This window comes from Phascolarctos cinereus, unplaced genomic scaffold (assembly GCF_003287225.1).
Source record: "Phascolarctos cinereus isolate Bilbo 61053 unplaced genomic scaffold, phaCin_HiC Scaffold_2;HRSCAF=192, whole genome shotgun sequence".
Lineage (NCBI taxonomy): Eukaryota > Metazoa > Chordata > Mammalia > Diprotodontia > Phascolarctidae > Phascolarctos > Phascolarctos cinereus.
This window is the reverse complement of record NW_027555625.1, coordinates 60,257,653-60,272,613: the sequence shown is the minus strand read 5'-3', so window position 1 is coordinate 60,272,613 and position 14,961 is coordinate 60,257,653. Positions and strand designations below refer to the sequence as shown.

General features: G+C 44.4%; 2 protein-coding genes across 7 annotated transcripts in view; one reads left to right on the top strand and one right to left on the bottom strand.

Moving 5' to 3' along the window:
* Positions 1-3,552: 3,552 nt before the first annotated feature.
* On the bottom strand, positions 3,553-12,790 carry SLC7A6OS (solute carrier family 7 member 6 opposite strand). Its single transcript, XM_078149409.1, has 5 exons — positions 12,510-12,790; positions 9,716-10,087; positions 6,833-7,033; positions 5,274-5,400; positions 3,553-4,540 (listed from the first exon to the last, which is right to left on the bottom strand). Exons 1-5 carry the CDS (start codon positions 12,696-12,698, stop codon positions 4,407-4,409), a joined length of 1,023 nt encoding a protein of 340 aa, XP_078005535.1. The 5' UTR covers positions 12,699-12,790; the 3' UTR covers positions 3,553-4,406.
* A 5-nt stretch (positions 12,791-12,795) lies between these two features.
* PRMT7 (protein arginine methyltransferase 7) overlaps positions 12,796-14,961 on the top strand; it is a 62,630-nt gene continuing 60,464 nt past the window's right edge. For 5 of the 6 annotated variants that reach the window (XM_020989286.2, XM_020989284.2, XM_020989285.2 and 2 more), the window contains exon 1: positions 12,796-12,923. In XM_020989286.2, the coding sequence (XP_020844945.2) occupies positions 12,890-12,923 (34 nt within the window). In that variant the 5' untranslated portion in view covers positions 12,796-12,889. The remainder of the gene's footprint in view (positions 12,924-14,961) is intronic. The other variant, XM_020989287.2, reaches the window with a different exon arrangement.

Here is a 14,961-nt window from a genome sequence, read left to right as displayed (position 1 = left end):
AAACTTAGACCTCGTGGTAGGAGGTTTCTTGAACTAAGGATTCGTTTTGAATATAGTGTTAGCAGAATGTGGCCTCCATACTGACCCCTCACAGTCAGATGTTTCGAGTGAGATGTGTGGGCTAGGGACAGGACCTGAGATTTCATTGGTATAGAAAACTCCCCCTGTCAATTGAGGTAGGTACCTTCCGTGTGACTTACAGCTTACCTAGGATTACACAGCTGGTATGTGTCAGAGGTGGGTCTTGAATCCAGGCCTTATAGTTTCCAGGCCAGCTCTCTCTCTATGCCATGTTGCACCAATACAAATTACTTGGCATTTATGTTGTGCATTAATTTTTATTCTCCTTTGAGCTTTACAACAACTTTCTGAGCTAGTACTGGTATTATCCTCATTTTACAGATGAGGAAACTGAGTTTGACATTAAATGACTTCACCAGGGTCACACAGGTGGTATATGTCAGAGGTAGGATTCAAACCCAGGAAGCTTATATGTATATTTGTAGACTCTTAAGTCTACTGAAAGCATCAACTCTAACTGGGGCATGCATGGGTTGTGGTACAGGGGACCCTAAGGGAGGGTAGTAGCTATAGTTCTTTGCCTTTCGGTGCCTCTGCAAGCAGTTATAAGCTTTGGGACTAGTGGAAGGTCTCTAGGACATGACTGTTTTTAGTGGCTCAAGGTTAAACTTTTTTTTCCAAAATTGAATTCTTTTGCAATCGTTTCCTTCTCACTTCTTGCCTGACCTCGTGGGAGACTTGCCACTTTAATGCACAAATTAGTTCAAATCTGTGCCAGTCTGGTGCCTTGCACTTTCTTTCATGTGAGGTAATTCCTTAAATCTCATTGAGCTCTTGTCTGGTGGGATTTGAAAGCCCCTGACCCTGTATTACTCTGCACATGGGATATTCTTCTGGGATGACAATTGCCTTCCAGCAGTTTTAGGAGGTAGTACATCGGTGATTAATTTACAAGTTTCATTAAACACAACATTGTTATTTGAGACATTTTGATGAAGATAAACATTTTTTTCCTATTGCTTGTCTGGGACAGTTTAGCCACTGCATGCTATGTGAATGATATCATTTTATGACATCTGGTTCTTAAGGTGACCATACTCCAGAGCTGGTGGCTCCTCTGTATTTACGTAGCAATAGATCTTGTCAACAGGGCATGCATATTCTATTGGTAATCCTAGTGGGGTACCTATCCTAGTTACCCCTGGCCCAGGCCTTTCACGTCTTTTTTTTTTTTAAATTTTATTAATTTATTTTGATTTATCAACAATCACTTCCATGTGCTTTTGAGTTTAAAAATTTTCTCCTCCTTCCTCCCCACCCCTCTGCCCAAGACAGCACACAATCTCCTATAGGCTATACATTTACATTCCTAGTAAACATTTTTCACATTAGTGAAGTTTGTTAAGTAAAAATGAAAACCAATAGAAGGAATCATTAGAAAGAGGAACCAGAACTCAACAGAAGAGGACAAAAATGATAGCGATTCAACTTCCATAGTTCTTTCTTTGGATGTGGATAGCATTCTCCACCACGAGCAGGCCTTTCACTTCTGATGTGCTGTTACTGTGGGAAAGGTTATCTGCTACTAGAGGACGGGAAGTTAATATCCTGTAAATTGGCCTCTCTTTTGAACTCTGGGGGAATAGACTCCCGGGAGGTACATACTAGTATCTGAAATGATTTACTTGTGGTTTTAATCCCTACTTGAGTAGGAACTTTTATGAAGTTGTGAAGGAAATCCTTTAAAAGACGGGAAAAAAATCTAATGAATGCATAAAGCACAGCATGCCATGTCCATGGGACTAACCCATTGAGTGCTTTGTCTAATCCTGTTAGTTTCTATACCAAGTGAAGGGAGACTAAGCTACGGTTCTAAGAAGGGGGCTGACTCTAGCATTAAGTACTCAACATGTGTTGTCTGACAACAGATTATAATTATAAAACAGGTTTTAGATTCTGCCTTTAACTTGTTTGGAAAGAGTCCTTTCTACCTTGCTGTTTTCCTTTGTCCTTTTGGTAACTGCCAGTCTTCAAGAAAGAGTACCTTTCCTTGGTGCCTGTGATTCTGTACCACCCATTTCACTCTGCAACACCGTATAGTGACTGAGGTCCCCAATATAATATAGATATTGCTTGGGTCACTGTTGGCCTCTAAAGTAATCAAAGTAATCACCTTTCTCTCTCTCTCTCTTTTTTTTTTTTGGCTAGGCAATGGGGTTAAGTGACTTGCCCAGGGTCACACAGCTAGTTAAGTGTTGTGTGTCTGAGACCGGATTTGAACTCAGGTCCTCCTGAATCCAGGGCCAGTACTCTATCCACTGCACCACCTAGCTGCCCCTATTAATCATCTTTCTCCATCATGTAATGTGGCTTACTCACATCTGGATATTCTCTGCTCCCTTGGTTTTTATCTGACCAATCCGTGACCCATTTGCTCTTTTAACTGTTCTCCCACATCCTAAGGGTGGGTGTCCCCTAAAATTGTAACTTAAGTCATCATAGCTCTACTTGAAGATCATTTCCAAATCTACACCTATAGCATGTTTCTATCAGCTCCACTTCCTCCCTGTGAGTGGAGCTTAGAAATCTCCCCTGGTAGGTTCCCCCCCCCACCCCAAAAGTAATTGAACTTCTAATCTGCCTCCCGCCCCGCACCCCTGCAACCATCGCTTTTCCTGACACTGCCATCCTGCTACCCATTTTTGATGTCTGAGTCATTCTCGGCTCCTTGCTTCCCTTCATCTAGTCAGTTGCTACATCCTCTTGTTTCTACTTCTACAGTACTTGGTGCATCATTCTCCCACTCCTCCTGTGGCTGCCGCCCTACACTGAGCCCTCATCACCCATTTCCTGGACTATTCAAAAAGTCTTACCATCTTGTAGCAAATTAATGAAAAAAATTTGGGCAGAGCAAGGGCTGCCTCTGAGACCAAGAAAAAAGACATCAGGAAGAAAACTTCTGTCCAAGTCCAGTTCTTTAGTTGGCCTGATTGTCTAGATGTATGAGGTTTCTATCCTGATGAGCATTTCTTAGCCAGGCAATTTGTACCTTTTGTCTGGGGAGCGATGGATTGAAGTCAGAACCTGGATTTGAGTCCAGGCTCTGCCATTAGCCTGTGCAGTCTGAATGTCATGTCTGCTTGCTGGAATTGTTTTCTCTGCAGAGTGAATTTGGACCAGACATGTCTCTATGGCTCCTTCCGTTTCTTACATTTGATGGTGCTTTGACCCAAACTGGAATAAAGGCAGCTGTGGTTTTAAAGTGGGGGTCTGATAAGTTCACTTGTAATATACACTTGTAGTTACACAACTTCTGGTTATAAAACCACTGTTTGTTGGGATTTTCTCTTTGGTGAGAGCTCCCCAGCAGCCTTTCTCAAGGGAAAGCAAAACCAAGACCATAGACTTGGTCATTGCTGTTCTACTCCAAAGTAAATAAAGTTAATATTGCCAATGTTAGGGAAGGAGAGGTTGTGGCATGATCCACATTGAAGAGTCTAAGAAACATCTGAGAAAGCATTTTCTTCCATGTTCCAAAATAAATTTTAATACAATCAGTGCATCAAATTCACATATATACATACATACACACACACACAGCTCCCTTGGCATTTCTGTCAAAGGACTCCCAACTCTATAAGCAGGATCAAAGTAAGGCCACAGATGGGAAATGGGGGAAAATACGAACATGGATTCTTTTCACTTTTAACACTTGCAGGTTTTTACAACCAGAAACCACCTTAGTGAATATACATGCATTGTCTTCCTGTGTTGATGAAGTGTACTCAGTGCAGCCTTTCATAGTGTTTTCGCCTCTAACTCTAGAGGCTTCCAAAGAAATGCCTCACTAAGCAAGGAGCAGGGCCTGTCTTCTGCGGCAGGGCAGAGGTTGGGGAAGACCAACCTTTTCACATGAAGCACATTAACGACATCTCTTTATCCATTGGCTTCAAAAGTTAACTTTTGTTTGCCAAGACTCAATCTTAGGAATGCTGTAGATTTGAACATGCAAAGTCAATTCTTCACATGGAAGGGGAAAACCTTCCAGATTAAACAAGAGGCTAAAGTAAAGTATAGGGAAAGGAAAATATTTTCCGGCAGTGTCAGGTGAAAGAGGTTTTTCTTCCCATACCGATGGGCAATACTGCGGTTAGAGGCAAAGGAACTCTGATTTATCTTAGGTTTTTCCTTCCCCAGTAGCACAAAATTGTTTGGAGGCCAGAATTTGACCCAAGAGGTGAACATCCCTTAGAGGCTCATTTTTTTTCCCTTTCCAAGGTAAGTTATAATACTCTGGGGCAGGGTCAGCAGCAAAGAGGATGACGTCTGTGGTCAGAGCCACCAAAAGGCTTGTGCCAGACAGCTGCTGAATGCTTGAGTACTCCTCAGTCTGAATCGAAATCCTGGGAGCTGTCATACTCAAACTCCTTTAGCACGTCATAGGGATATTTGTTCCATTTCCTCGGCGTGATGACGCTACTTTCCTCATCACTAAAGCTGTCATATTCTTCATCAGACCCTAGAAAAAGAATGAGAACAGGTGAACCAGACACTTGTGACATCTTTTTTTGAAGGTATCTGTAGAGGACCAGGCTGTGAGAGTTCTACGCTATACAAATTTCTTCCTTCTGATTGCAGGAATAGAAACCAGGACTTTTCTCTACAAAGTTCAACGCCTTATAATTTAATACAATTCAAAAACCTCATCATGTTGTAAAATCCCATCAGCCCCCATATCCCACCTCATTAGCACCCTCTGCCTCTCTGATTGGGGCCATGAACTTGGAGGCTTTTTTTTTTAAAAACATTTTTGCTAGGCAGTGGGGTTAAGTGACTTGTCTAGGGTCACACAACTAGTAAGTATCAAGTGCCTGAGGCTAGATTTGAACTCCTGACTTCAGGGTTGATGCTCTATCTACTGTGCCACCTAGATGCCTCTCAGCCCTCAGCCTCCATTTAAGAGAGAACTCAGCTCAGATATCTCTTCATTTCTCACCTTGGCTTCATTACCTTGGGATTTCTGACTCTGTATCCACCCCCCCCCCATTTTGTATCCCCAGCACTTGCCACAGTGGCACATAGTAGGTATTTAAAATATTTATTGATTTGTCTGAGGTCACACAGTCAGCAGTATTTTAACCACTACTATCTAGCCCTACTATCTCTATCCCTAGTGCTTAGCAATTAATACATGCTAGCTGATTGAATGAATCAAAGTGTTAACATTAAATGTGAACTCTCACTATGATTACCTCTAGTGCTCTCTCTGTCACTGCTTCCTTCTTCCTCATCAGGGTACTCGTTACGCCAGTGATTCTCACTGTTCTCATCATCATCATCATCATCATCAATCTCCTCTGCTTGATGATCATCAGCTACCTGTTCATCTCAGTACAAACAGTAATCACAGTCAGAGTCCCAACAAATCACAAACTACCATCTGTTTTGGAAAAGCAGGCGACATAATCCAAACACAGGCATAGCAGAACCAGTGCTGCTGGGGGGGGGGGCGCACATGCACGGAGATGGGGTGTCAGAGGACTTGGATTTTAATCCTGCTCCTTCCTACTTATTAGCTCTGTGTCCTCAGACAAGACACTTCCCCTAATCTGTGAGATGAGAATGTTGGACCAGACCAGGGGTTTTTCATGTCATGGACCCATCTGGCAAGCTCCTAAAGTCTGTGGACCTTTTCTCAGAATAGTGTTCTTAAATCCATAGGATTACAATGGAATTCAATTATACTGAAAGACTGTTGTCAAAATATTTAAAAATAGAAACACAAAAATTCAACAATCCCACTTAAGAATCCCTGGACTAGATGTTATCTAGGGTCACCTCTAGGACTAAATCTTATGATACTTGTTTCTATTGTCCTAAGTGCAAGAAAGACAAAAAAGACTTGGGTTTTGAACTGCAAAAGTGCTTCTTCCCAAGTCTTTTCAGATGATCCAAAATAAAGATTCTGTTATAAACCTAGGGGAAGATGAGTAAAAATAAACTTTTTTTATGATTCTGTAAATCATTACTGGAGGAACTGAGTATACTAATAGCTAGTAATTAGATAGTGTTTTAAGGTTTGCAAAGCACTTTGCAAATATGATCTCCTTTGATCCTTACAACAAATCTAGAAGCTGGGGGCTGTTACTGTCCCCATTTTGTGGATGATGGAACTGAGGCAGGAGGAGGTAACTTTTTTTTTTTTGGTGAGGCAGTTGGGGGTTAAGTGACTTGCCCACAGTCACACAGCTAGTGAGTGTCATGTGTCCGAGGCCGCATTTGAACTCGGGTCCCCCTGACTCCAGGGCTGGTACTCTATCAGAAAGAGGTAACATTTTGATTTGCCTGGAGTCACACAGCTCCAAGTGTCTGAGTCTTCATTGAAACTCTTTCTGACTCCAGGCCGAGGGCTCCACTCACTGAACCACCTAGCTGCCTCAATAGGGACACTGACTAGAGAACAATCCACCTCCACAGGTTCCTTTTCTATGAAGATTGGGTGAAGGGACTAGGCACATTAAACCACCCCCCCCAAAAAAAAAGATTCAGCAGGAACATGATGCCTTTAAGCATTTTGGAGGAGGGTGGTTATAGGAGGAAGAACTAGATTTTGTTTGGTAAATTGAGGGTGAGTGGCCCAGCCATTTGAGCTGTCCCAAGAGTCATTTCATCTGTGCAGGTCTGCAGCTGTTACAGCAGATGGGCCGGTCCAGGTGGATGCTGAGATGCCCTTCAACTCTCCCCTGTGATTCTGAGTGTGACCCCTGCTCTCAGGGTCTACCTAAGCCTGCACCCCTGAGGCCTGCCTTACCAGCTCCCAATCCTGACTGTAGGGCTGCACAGAGAGGATGCTTTCAATCCATCCTGGGGTAGACGTCTCCATGTAGTAAATGTCATATACATAATCGTCCTCCTTTTCTCGGTGCTCCGTTCCTTTTCCGTCCTTGGAGATGGCTAGCTGCTCACGGATCATCTTTACTGAATTACAGAGTATCACATCTGGATCAGATTTCTGTTAGAAAAATACAAAGGAATGACTATAGGTAACATATGTAATTTGCCAAGAATCTCAATAAACCAAAGTGGATGACCATCTAGAATTTACCATTTCATCCCAGAAATACAAAGGGAATTGTAATTTTTTGTTCCATTATCTTTCCCATGGTTCTAATTTCCACAGCAAACTACATGTTTCTATTTTTAGAATAAAGTTTTATTGCTACCTCATATCATTACCTACATCTCCTTGCTGTATCTCTTTCTCCAGCCCCTCCAAGAGATCATCCCTTATAACAATGAATTTTTTTTAAAGGGAAGAAAGCCTTTATGAACTGATAGAGAGCAAAGTGAGCAGAATTAGGAGAACAATTTTATACACTGATAACATGACAGAGAAAGACTTTAGAACTCTGATTAATGAAATGATAAACCATGAAGTACAAAAGAATGAAAATGAAACATGCCACTCCCTTCCTGCAAAGATGATGAGCTTAAAGTAAAAAGACACATTTTTAGATACAACCAATGTAGGAATTAATTTTATCAGCTATGTGGCTATGTATTGAGGGATTTTTTTGGGTTTTCAATAAAGAAAATTTTGCTTAATTGGGGGGGGTTGGCAGAGAACAGTAATAAAAAATTTGTTATTGAAAAATAACAAAGCGGCAGGTGGTGCAGTTGGATAGAGCACCGACCCTGAAGTCAGGAAGACCTGAGTTCAAATCTGGTCTCAGACTAAACACTTGACACTTACTAGCTGTGTGACCCTGGGCAAGTCACTTAATCCCAATTGTCTAAAAAAACAAAAGAAAAATAACAAGCTATTTTTCAAAAAAGAAAAAGTTCTGTAAAACTAACACTTATCAGAAAGTGCTAATATATAATATGCAGCATGCCACATTCATGGTTCCTCCACTTCTGTCTCTGATTCTGAGGTGTGTTCTATCTCTTCTTTGGAGCCAAGCTTGGCTAGTGATGACTACTCATTTCACAATGAAGGGAGTACCCTGAATTTTCAAACCAAGTTAGAAAAGTCCTTTGCTGAATTGGGCTTTGTCACTGCCCTGATTTTCTATGTTAAGGTTCACAATGATGACTACTGCCCTCATGTACTGGGTTTATCAGAGTGCACTCCTGGAAGTGGCCACAGCCCAATACAGAAAGTCAAAATGCAATGACAGAACTACAAAAGTAGCCTTTTCTTTGGAATTTTGCTCATACTGGGGAAAAAAAAGACAACAACCCCCCCCCCCTTCCCGGTAGCCACAACTGAGGAGGGCTATATCAGTGAGAGCCAACCTTGCCAACACCCAAGAGTAGTGTTTCCCTCTTGGAGATGGGGAATGAAAAAAAAACTTTCTTCAACCTTGGCCCTAGGTCCTCTGCTGCTTCTGTGCCCTTGGGGCAGGAGGGCAGGGGTGACAATGAAAAGCCACTCTGGTCCCTGAAATGGGCCTGACCCCCGGCAGCCCCTGAGCAGCAGGAATGCGAGGCCCAGATGTCATCTAACATTTCACGGAATTCAAGTCCTGCCTCAAACACTCAGTAGTGGTAGGACCCTCAGGCAACTCACTTAACCTGTTTGCCTTGAAGGCAGCTAGGTAGCTCAGTGGATAGAATGTTGGGCCTGGAGTCAAGAAGACCTGAGTTCAAATCCTGCCTCAAATACTCACTAGCTGTATGACCCTTTGTTTTACCTTAATCCACTGAAGAAGGAAATGGCAAATTACTCCAATATCTTTGCCAAGAAAACCCCAAATGGGGTCACGAAGAGTCAGGCACAACTCAACATCAACAACAACATCATCTCTTGAATCATAATCAAACAGCAAGAATACAGGATGAGGAAGAAGGACAGAAAAAATGAGACCAACATGAATAAGAACAAAGTCTAATTTCTTCACAGGATAAGAATTTTGGAGCTAGAACCTTTCGGCCTCTGTTTCCCCAGTTGTAAAATGGCATTTCAGTACTCATACTATCTAATTCTCAAGGTGGTTATGAGGAAAGTACTTTGCAAAACATAAAATGCTATTTAAGTGTATTTAGGGTTAGTGTATTATTACTGTAACGGTCCAAGGTACAGTAGCTGGAAGAGTACCTGCCATTGGGTACGGAGTGTGAAACAACTGAGGTTTAGAAGTGGAGTAACTTCTCCATGCCCCGGGCTTCTGCCTGAGTTCTTAACGCAGCATCAGTCCTCAAGTCAATGTGAGTTCTGACACACACTGGAAGCTCTCCATCCTATCCCCTCCATTACCCCAGCTCTAACGTAGCCCGTGTGACCATGGCAATTCATTTCTTGTCTCTGGATCTCTGTCACCTCATCTATGAAGACGGGATCACTGTCCTTGCACTGCCCACTCCACCAGGCTGGGGGGAGGAAAGTCCCCGTAAGCTTTAAAACACTCCTTACAAAATGAGAACTAGGAGGCGTCATAGTGCACAGAGCACCACTGTGCAGGGTCTGGAGCCGGGAAGACCTAAGTTCAAATCCAGCCTCAGACACTTACTACCTGGGAGACTTTGGGCAAGCCACTTCACTCTGTTTGCCTCAGTTTCCTCATCTGTAAAATGGGCTAGAGAAATCAAGGGCAACGCACTCCAGTATCTCTGCCAACAAAATCCCAAAGTGGGCTCATGAAGAGTTAGAAGTGAATAAACAACAAAACAGTGCTGTCTTGGAGCACTTTACCTCAGAACAGGTGACCGGGACTGAGACAGTCTCTTTCTCAGTGGCGTCCTCGTGAATGATGTCAAACAGCTGGAATTCTTTCGCGGAGGATGAACTGCCTCCTCTGTGTGACATTTGTTTGGTACCATCGGAGCCCAGGTCATCCCTCTTAGCCCTGCTGGCAGCTTTCACAGCTTGCAGGGCTGCTTCTCCCTCCACACAGGGCGCCCGGTGTTTGGAGACCAGGCGGTAGCGGTCATCCTGCCGAGTCACCAGCTTTGCAGCAAGGAGATCATGACGGATTCTCTGACGACTTTCCAGCGAAGGAGTCAGGGCTCTGGTGGCTTTCTCTCTGGTGATGGCTTCTCTGACATACTTCTGAACAGGTTCATCCTATGAGGGAAGAGAAGAAAGAAAATGAGACAGAAGCAACCAGGATATAAAGAATTATGGAGCTGGAAGGACCCTTGACATCTTCTAGTTCAACGTTCTCACTGTACAGACGACACAGGGGAGGCTTGTGAGCACTGAAGAGAGGCAGGTCAAAAAACTGATGCTCAGTAGGCTTAAGGGACGGTTGCACTTGAACTCCGGTTTTCAGACTCCAAAGCCATGTTCCTTCTTTCTTTAAAGCGTTATTGCTGTTTTTATGTTTGTCATAGTTGTTTCAGGACAAGGCCTTCCTCATACAGTGAGCCTAGCCTTCCTTTTTAACAAAAAACAGTTAAGCGCAATCTGCTGACCTATCATGTGAGTCTGACAGTACTGTAACACATTCCACCCTCACGGTCCCTCCCTATTCCACTGAAAGGGAAGAGATCTATTTCTTTCCTTTTTGGACATCAAGATTAACTATTATAATCATACTGTGTTCAGTTCAGTTTACAGCTTTCCTATTTCTGCTTACTTCACTCTGCATCTAGTCTTCCTATGTTTTCCTGAATCCCTAATGTTTGTCTTATGGTACAATAACATTCCATTATGTTGATAAACTATGATTTATCCATTTTCTTGATAGGTACCAACTTTGTTTCCAGTTTTCCAGGCAGTGCCTGACACATGTTAGATGCTTAATAACTAATGATTGTTAATTGAATGATTTTCCAAACCATATTTACTGCCCCCCCAAAATACTATTACAAGTATTTTGTTATACATGACTTTTCTTTTTATGTCCATGATGCTGTTACACATAAATTATTATTTAAAAATTTTTTTTTTGGTTTTCAGCATTTGCTTTTATAAGATTTTGAGTTCTAAATTTTCACCCTTTCCTCCACTATCCCCTCTTCAAGAGGCCATGCAATCTCATATAGGTTATACATGTACGATCATATTAAACATATTTCCACATTAATCGTGTTGTGAAAGAAGAATCAGAATGAAAGGGAAAAACAAAAAACAACAAAAAAAGAGAAAATAGTACGCTTTGATCTGTATACAGACTCCATAGTTCTTTCTCTGGATATGGATAGATTTTCCATTCTGAGTCTTTTTGGAATTGTCTTGGATCACTGTATTGCTGAGAAGAGCTAAGTCTGTCATAGTCAATCAATGCACATTGTTGCTGTTACTGTGTACAATGTTTCCTGGTTCTGCTAACTTCACTCAGCATCAGTTCATGCAGATCTTTCCAGGTTTTTCTGAGATCTGCCTGCTCACCATTTCACATTATAACACAATAGTATTCCATTACATTCATATACCACCACTTGTTCAGCCATTCCCCAACTAATGGGCATCCCCTCAATTTCCATTTCTTTGCCACCACAAAAGAGCTGATACATTTTTGTACATATGGGTCCTTTTCCCTTTGTAATGATCTCTTTGGGACAGACCTAGTGGTGGTATTGCCGGATCAAAGGGTATGCACAGTTATATAGCCCTTTGGGTATAATTCCAAATTTATATGTGACTTCTGTTAACCTCCTTAGAGTATATGCCAAGTGTTGGGATGTTTATCTGGGTCAAAGGGTGTGAACACTTGGGTCATTTTAAAAATACAATTCCTAATTGCTCACAACAGTGGCTGGACCAATTTACAGGTCCACCCAATCAGTTCCCTTCTTCCCATAGGCACTCCAACATTGACTACTTCTGACTTTTGTCATCTTTGGGTGTTATTTTAATTTGCTTTTCTCTTATTATCGGTGATTTGTGCAACCTTTCAGACAGCTGTTAATAGTCTGCAGTGGGCCTTTTGGAGAACTATTCAGACCCTTTAAAGACCACTTATCTATGGAGGAATGACTCTGGTCTTTTTAGGTACATTTCCCATGACTGAGACATAAGGCCTTTATTTGAGATATTCAATGCCAAGATTTTCTGTCCCAGCCACAGTTTCTCTTCTTATCCTGGCTGTGCTGATTTTGTTCATGCAAAATTATTTCCATTTTGTGTAATTAAGTAGCCCCTTTCTCTTCGGCTCCGCGGCCCCCCAAGTATAATATGGGCTCGGGCCGGGCTCGTTAAGGGGGTCAGACCCGCTTCCTACTTATGTATTGATTATCCCTATTCTTCTCTGGTCCTCAGTTTCCTCCTGCGTAAAATGAGGGGACTGGACCGAAAAATCCCTGCTTCTATTTCTGGAATGCTTTTCCAGAACCAGACGGCTAGGCTCTGTAAGCACGATTACCCCCATTTTTCAGATGAAGCAACTGAGGCTCAGATCCCAGAGACGGCGGTAGCCGGAACTGAACCCAGGCCTCCTGCCTTTGGCGGCTGCCTGCTCCCCAGCTTCGGCGGCCGGAGGCTGAGGGATGGCCGAAATGACCTGTCCTGCCCGGCTCGCCGTTCCCCAGCCCGGAGCCGCTACCTGGGAGCACACGGTCGCCGCCAGCTTGAAGACGTTCTCCTCCACGGGCCCCGGGCCCGCGGCCCCCGCCCCCTCCTCGGAGGCCCCGCTCCGCAGCCGTTTACATGCGAGGACGAGCGCCTCGGCGGGATCCGCGCCGCGCTTCCGCCTCACCCGCAACACGGCGGGCGCCGCACCAGCCTCCATCATGGTGGGCTTACTGGCTTTCCCAGAGCATGCCGGGATTTCTCTTTAGCCCCGCCTCCGACGACGACACGTACGTGCCTCCTCACCGGCCCCCTGGTAGGCGTGGCCTCACGAGGCAGGGGGCGGGACCTCCAGTGAACCTTAGTTCGCCCCTACCGACACATGCTTTTGGGCCGTCTGGTTGCGGGGAGAAGATGGCGCTGGCGGCAGCGGCGGGTCTCGAGGACGGTGAGACACGTAGCCGACCGACCGACCTTTACGGTTCTAAAGCGGAGGCTGGGGGTGGGGGGAAGGGAGCGCGGAGAGGAAGCAGTGCGCGTGCGCGACGGGCAGCAGGAGAGGAGGCCGGAGCGGTTCGGGGACAGAAGGGAGGCTGCGCTCCCGGGCCCCGCTTCAGGCTCTTTTAGAGGAGGGCCGAGGGCGGGGGTCCTGAAGGAAGGAGGAGCTTGAGATGCCCTCCCCCCCTCGGGCCCCGGTCACAGCTTCCCTTCTTCCTGGGGGGCGGGGCCGTGGCCTGGTCTGCCACGCTTCCGAGAGCGGCAAGGAGGGAGCCGAGGGGGGCACCTGCCCGTGGGCCTGGGGGTGTCTCACTTCTTCAGGCCTCCCGCCGGAAAGAGGAACTCCAGGTAGTCGGGTTTCGCCCTCGAAACCCCCTGCCGAGGGGGCGAGCCCGCACCTGAGCCTCTCCCCCAAGACCCCCCCGGGATTTGCTTTGGGGCCTTGCTCTGGGTTTGAGGAGGCGTTCTAGGCCTGTCGAGGAAAGAGCCGGGAATTTGGAGATCTAGATGCTCATCTCTCCTCTGCTGTTACCCAGGCGTGACCCTAGGCAAAGTCACGTCCCTCCTCTGAAGCCATTTCCTAATGAATAAAACTGGCGGATTAAATTAGAGAATCCCCAAAGGGCCCTTCCATGGCCAACCCGTTACAGTTTTTAGAGCTACTCTTGTTTGACTTGATTCTAAAAATGAAAATCACCCTCCCCCCCAAAAAAAATTCAGAACCAAAAATTTAGAACTCATTCTGCGGTCTCGGTTAGCCATGCAGCTTTGGAAGCATCGGATCCTTTCCCTCCAAATGGCTAATCACCAACCCCTAACATTCAGACCCCCCCCCCCCCCGGAGTGCTGTGCAGTAACAGACCTAGCAGGGGGAGAGCTGCCTAGACTTATCTGCCCCGCCCCCTAGCACCGGGACCTCCTTCAGGGCTGGGAATCCCAGCCCCTTCCACCATGCCCGGCAACTAATGAATAATTAAATAAGTAATAATCAAGTGACTAAATTAATTTAAATTTAAAAAGCAATTAAATAAATAATTAAATGATATCAGTCAGCCATTAGTGGGTAGTGAAGACAGACCCTGTCTTCCGGACTGCGGTCCCGAAGATGTAATGAGATTCCAGAAGCTCCATTCATCGAAGTAACCCTAACCTTCCTAAGCCTTTCGACCTTTCAGAGACAACCAAAGAAGTGAAAGCCTTATTTATAGAAAACCTGTGTAGGGATACACAATTGGAGCTAAGAAAATCTGTGTGAGGAGTGGAGGGATGACAGGCATCGATTTGGTTAGTGATTAATTTGTTGAACGTTTGTAATTGTGGAGGGATGGTGGAATTTGAGTCAACTATCTAGGCTCAATCCTGGTGGTGATGCTTAGGGTCCCTACTTGTGAAAGGGGTATACCTACTGTACTTCCCAGTCTTCTTTCGATCTTTAGAGTTAGACATTGTCGTCACATGGGCTTCGTTTGGAGTTTTACGGAAGAGGAAAATGAGATTCAATCATTTGTCCAAGGTCACCTACCTAATAAAAATTAGTGTAGAATGCTTTTGCAAAGTTTAAATCACTTGTCCATCAGTGAAGCTTACTGTGTGCCAGGTACTGTGCTAAGTGCTTTGGATGCAAAGGGGAAACTTAGTTGCTGACTCTAGGAGCTGTCATATAAGTATAATTTATTTTATTTTACAAGCTGATGGGAGGAGGGGGAGGCCCACAATGAGGAATAAAAGCGTAGTCCTTTCCTCAAGGAGAACAAGCTGACTGACCCCAAACCTTATCATTTTCATGTTTCCTCAGCTAGTATCTATAGACTCGTCTGTACCCAAGCTTTTGGCTACATCTTGTTTGGCAGCAGTACTTTTTCATCTTCTTACCAAAGCTTCTATCCCTGAGAAATCTTCAAAAATTCAATAATTATCCGCTACCTACACACCTATAAGTCCAAACTCCTTTAGGCCCATCTGAATCCTGACTGTTTTTCCGGCCTTTT

Coding starts and splice junctions, on each gene's coding strand:
- SLC7A6OS (XM_078149409.1), bottom strand. CDS start 12,698: ATGATGGAGGCTGGTGCGGCGCCCGCCGTGTTGCGGGTGAGGCGGAAG. Junction 10,088..12,509: donor CGGCGACCGTGTGCTCCCAG/GTAGCGGCTCCG, acceptor CTTCCCTCATAG/GATGAACCTGTTCAGAAGTA. Junction 4,541..5,273: donor TGACAGAGAGAGCACTAGAG/GTAATCATAGTG, acceptor TTCTTTTTCTAG/GGTCTGATGAAGAATATGAC.